Here is a 5,714-nt window from a genome sequence, read left to right as displayed (position 1 = left end):
AAGTCAGCTGTGTAAGCTGCATTGCATTAACATGCAGGAAAATGAAGATTGGCTGTGGGGACAGACGGGGATAAACACTTAAGCAAATTATGTAAAATTATAGAAGCAGCAAAGTAAATGAAAAAAACTACAGAAAGTCAAACAGATCTGTCTCCATAAGGTATAAGTGATATTTTGCTATACTGCAGAAGTCCTTGTTCAAGAGATATTTAAGAAGCATAAGTTTTAGAAGTATGAATTGGTATATATAGTAATACACAAAATTAACTTAATTTTTAAAGATTTTTTTTCTTTATATTTTTCTATTATAGCAGCCCTTTGTTTTTGGTAGGATTTTCCATTTTCTTTTTAGTTTTTACTTTGTTACTATGCACAGAAGAATGAATGGTACTCTTTCCTTTCTGTAGCCCTCCTTTTAGAGGACTGAAAAAGAAAAGAAAAATGTAAGCTGGGGGGTAGAAGGGATTTCCTAAAATATTAGCATTACTTTGTGAAGACATTGAGAATGTACTGGATCTGACTAGTATACAGGAGTATTTTGCTTTATTTTGTTTTGGATAAATCCTTAAATTGTTTTTTTTATTTAACAGAAACTCGCGTTCCTGAAGTACCAAGTTCGTTACATGTCCGTCCACTGGTTACCAGTATAGTAGTAAGCTGGACGCCTCCTGAAAATCAGAATATTGTGGTGAGAGGATATGCTATAGGGTATGGTGTTGGCAGTCCTCATGCACAGACCATCAAAGTGGACTACAAACAGAGATATTACACCATTGAGAACTTAGGTGAGAACAATTCAAGAACATTGTTTCCTAAATTTTAACCTGCTTTGTGTCAGTATTTTCCAAGGCACAGTATTTTTTTTTAAAAAGATTTAAAATACAGACAGGTCATATTTTAAAAAGAAATTAAAATACAGACAGGTCTCTTTCAAAACTCTTTCAATATGAACGTTCTGTGCTATGGCTCCATATCTGACTGACATTTATAATACAGGCAGTCCTCAACTTAACAGCGTTTCAAGTTACAATGTTTTGCACTTACTTTTATAACTTGACACCCTGTTTCAACTTTCTGACGTCAATTTTGACTTTACAAGACTTGATCTGATACTGCGTCACCCATCTCCCTGGAGAGCATCTGTCCAAACTTCCTTGGACACGTTCTTTAAGAAAGCGGGCAAGACTCCAGAAAATCCTGCAGCCAAGACTCCTGAGAAGACTCCAGCCAAGAGCCCTTCAAAAAGTCCATCAAAGTCTCCTCAGAGAAGTCCTTCCAAATCAATATGATTGCTATTTACAATATAAATACATTAATGTAGCTATATTACTCATCTGTAATTGATTGAGTACAAAATTCTAGGTTATTTTTGGTGAAAATAGGGTATCAGGCCTCAGTTCAGGAACCAATCCCCCATTTATAACATTGTTTCCTATGGGAAAATCGGTTCTGAGTTGCAACGTTTTGGCTTAAGACGTGGTTTTCAGGAACCAGTTGTGTTGTAAGTCTGAGGACTGCCTGTAATCTCATTTTTGTGTTAAAAAGCTTTTTTTTTCCTTGTTGTTTCTTTTTAAAACAGGGATCTAACATTTACAGAGTTGAAGCATTTTTCTGCTTCATTTCGTCTTAACTTCTGTCTGTGGGCATGTCTTGGTGTTTCTTTTGAATTTGTAATAAAACTTTTTGGGTTGAGCCAAGTAGCCCTGCCCAGTTTCTTCCATTCTGTCACTGGGAAAATCTGGATTTAACGGCACGTGCTTTAATAATAAGCTCTCCAGAATGGACCAAAAAAATCTTCTTTTGTGTAAAGCAAGGCACAGAATAGTCATTCAGTAGCTTGGTTGTAGTATGTAAAGACTTTTGAAGCAATAGGTGATAGACTTGGGAACTGCTTTGGGTTTCAGCATAATCAGGCCTAAGATTAACACGGTGAGGTTATAAAACTTTCAGCATGAGCATGTTGTTGGTATTCTCCTCAAAGTTATCTTGTCTGGGCTTCTGTTCGAATTGTGGTGTGTATAGATTTCAGGCAGTATAAGAAGACAAACTTTGTACACCAGAAGTAGTTGTCATTGAGGAAACTCGGTTTTAATTTTGCTGATCATTATATACCCTTATCTCCCTTACAAGTAAGATAGTGAACAAAATGGAGAAAAATTGGAAGTAGGAAATAGGAGCCATTAACAGTTCGCAATGATTTATTTGCCCTAAAAATATATATTTGAATTCTTCTTCCATCAGATCCAAGTTCCCACTATGTCATAACTCTGAAAGCTTTCAACAATGTTGGCGAAGGCATCCCACTCTATGAGAGTGCAGTGACCAGGTCACAGACAGGTAAAGCCCAATGGTTGACTTCTTGTTTTCACACAGCTAAAAATCCTTACCCTTTGTTCCAGTAAAATAATGCAACATTACGGGGTTGTCTCCTGTGCTCAGGTATTCTTTGTGTCCTAAACTGATTCACACTGTTGACTCAGTAGTTAACTTAAATCTTTAAGCCAACTAACCAAAGCCATATGCTTATATAAGTGATATATATTTGGTTTTAATTTTAGAGTTTACCTTACAGCTATTTACAGATGTTCTCATTTCAGTATGTTGGTTTGCTTAGTGCAGTTTATACATGTGCAGTCCTAAATTCGTGGCCCCAAATCTGATCTTTTACAGATGTCTCAACAAACTATAATATTTGTTACACCTTTCAAACTGAGACTGCCTATCATGCACACACTTGCTGTATGACATGTTCAAATTTCAATTTGCAGCAACTTTGTAAATGAGCTGCTTATGAACCTCATATTGCCTAGGGGTATGGCTACACAAACAAGTTACCAGGAGTTAAGCAAGGGCATTCAAGAGATTGACTACTTTCTGGTGACTGTCTGTGCGCATGCTCTTATCCCAGGGCAAATGTGAGTGGAAGCGGGAGTGAAAATAGGTAAGCTACCTACCTTGCATTTATTGTGGGGTAAGAGCATACACACAGGCAGCTAATGCAGAGTAGCAAGTGCTCTGTGTAAAGTCATACCTTGTGATATTTTCTTCATGTAGCCATAGCCTTAGATTTTAAGCTAAGTAAGCTGAGGTGTTGTTAATTTATGGCTCATTCTACATTCTAGCCTTGTGTAGCATTTTATTTTTTTTATTAAGGTATAGTTGTTTATTTATGAGCTTTGCTGTATGTGTTAATCTTTCTTTTGAAGTTCTGGAATTTTGTTAGACTTCTGGGGAAACTTGCTGTTTGAATTTCCTGAATTAACTTTGTTTTAGATGAGACACAGTTTTTTTGCTCAAAACACTTAAAAAAGATAATGGCAGTTTCCCTCCAATCTTGTCAGAACAATGAATTACCTACCTCTAAGAAGTTGACTTCATCCCTGTTCTTTCTCCCACCACTGTTTTCCAAAGAAGGAATAAACAAATGTTTTCAGGCAGATAAAGCCAATGGATGAATTTATGTTTCTATTCTGATAATATTTGAGGATTGTTGTATGATGTTTGAACTCCATTGACACTAATATGATTAAGTGGCAAAGTCTGTAGCATATTTTTATTTGTAACCCATGCCTTAAGAAGGGAGCAGGATTGAATAGCTATTAGTTTTATGTTGCCTATTAACTCTGGCTTTTCTCTCTTTTTTTTTCCATTTCTCACCTTTCATTCCATTATATTACCCTGCATTCCCCTTTTTGTTTTTGTTTACATTAAAATTCCACCTTCCCCGTTTTAATTATAATACACTACTTTTTACCCATCAATTCCCTAGACACTTCTGAAGTTGATGTATTTGTTATTAATGCTCCATACACTCCAGTGCCAGATCCCTCCCCCATGATGCCGCCAGTGGGCGTTCAGGCTTCCATTCTGAGTCATGACACCATAAGGATCACTTGGGCAGACAACTCTCTGCCGAAGAATCAGAAGATCACAGATGCTCGCTACTACACAGTGCGCTGGAAAACCAACATTCCTGCAAACACCAAGTACAAGGTACAGGAGGCTGAACGGCATTAACGCAGTTGGTGCAACTTAACGAGCAGTTTTAATGCTCAATTTAGTGTTAATGGAGATTTGAGGGCTGAGGCATTTGCTTAGCAAGCAGTTTAGCTTTGGATCCAATTGTATTTGAGATGAATGGACTCCCTTCACAGCAATACCTCTCAGCAAAGTAATCACTTCAAAGGTTTTTATAGACTTGCTGTAGCTGGACTTTTTAGAGTCTCTTCTTCTGTTGATGTTAATGCTTTATGTGAGTGTGTGGAAGGCAGACATACACAGGATTAATTTCCACTGCTAAAACATGGGTGCTAAAAAATTTAGATAGATCTTGCTTTCCTGATTTGGCCTTGATATGATCCGCTTGCATGAAGGACATGCGCTCACCCTTAAGGGAGCTAATAGCTCAGTAATACCATATATGCTGGTAATAGCTTCTTCTCCGATGGTAGTGTAGGGAATCTAAATTAATGGAGTGAGTCATGCACACAGTTTTACCTGGAAGATATTTACCCTGTCTATTCCATGTAAAAGAAAAGAGACAAGCCTTTCTAGCCATACATGGTTGATGGGCAAAATTTTTTATGGAGGCTACTGGATGCAAAATATATGGTATTTCTTGCCTTTATGATATTTCTCGCTTCCCAGATTTTTCTGCTTATACTATACCAAAGGTAATTGATTTCAAGGTTTTGTGGGGTTTTTTGGTACTAACAATTACCTGGAGGCCTGGAAAATGCTGACTGTAAATTTCACATTAGAAATGAGACTCAGAGGAAATGGTTGTTACATTTTCCGGTTAATGGAGCTCCCTTTATGTTCCTTTATGGGGCAAACTCGTTACAAACCAGAAATTTATACTGGTATGAAAAGATATATGTTTTGTGTGTTCCTTCTGTAATGTCAAGTATTATTTATGAACTCAAATTCCTGAATCACATGGACAGGGTGCCTCGGGAGCTACTTATGTAGTGCTGTAGCTTCGTTAGTTAAGACCTTAATATAAAGAGAAAATACTGTGCTATGAATTTCTCCCATGATGCTCTATGTTGACACGGGGTGGGGGGGAATTCCATAAATAGTGGCCCAAAAATAATATTAAATAATGAAATAAAACGTCCCAAAATAATTCAGTACAAAAAGCATTTGCCTTAAAGGCTGTATGCTTTAGACCCATTCTTGTACCATCATTATCTGGTATCCCACAGTATCTGTCCAACCAATAAGTTGGGGTTTCTTTCCTGTTTCAGCCATATGTTGTTTTACTCGGCAGTGGCAACTGCTGCTTTTCTGCACATTGAAATGCAGGCATTTCCTCAGCAGTCCATCCATTATGTTGATGCATCTCAGCCAAGTCCCTTGGTAACCTTAACTAGTATATTTTGGTGAAGGTGTTTTGTTGGCAAGCCCACGTGCCTTGCTGTTTAGGTGCTGTCAATCCTAGGGGCATCACTTGGAGAATTTTTATTAAACTAATTACCACTGGGCAACCAAGGTACCATATTTATTTGATTCCAAGAAGAGGTGTTTTTCCCCATTTAACATGGAGGAAAAAGCTCCTTATCTTGGAATAGAGTACAAGGCAATAAGCGGGGCAACCTGGAGCGAGGGTGAAACCTGCTGGCACTGGAGCAAGGGTAAGGTGATAAGGGGGGGAAGAGGCAAAGTGGAGCAGAGGCTGTGAGTGGGGGAAGTGGCGGGGGGAGGAAGGTAGA

At 37.9% G+C, this 5,714-nt stretch overlaps 1 protein-coding gene across 1 annotated transcript in view; it reads left to right on the top strand.

Annotated features, from left to right (window-relative positions):
• NEO1 (neogenin 1) overlaps positions 1–5,714 on the top strand; it is a 321,940-nt gene that overhangs the window by 246,685 nt on the left and 69,541 nt on the right. Inside the window, exons 15-17 of the mRNA XM_019503843.1 lie at positions 591–785; positions 2,242–2,337; positions 3,770–3,993. Of these exons, the coding sequence (XP_019359388.1) occupies positions 591–785; positions 2,242–2,337; positions 3,770–3,993 (515 nt within the window). The remainder of the gene's footprint in view (positions 1–590; positions 786–2,241; positions 2,338–3,769; positions 3,994–5,714) is intronic.

The sequence above is a fragment of the Gavialis gangeticus genome, unplaced genomic scaffold (assembly GCF_001723915.1).
Source record: "Gavialis gangeticus isolate Ggan-Ray unplaced genomic scaffold, GavGan_comp1, whole genome shotgun sequence".
Classification (NCBI taxonomy): Eukaryota; Metazoa; Chordata; order Crocodylia; family Gavialidae; genus Gavialis; species Gavialis gangeticus.
Note: the sequence above shows the minus strand (reverse complement) of the source record. Positions and strands in the feature narration are given on the sequence as shown.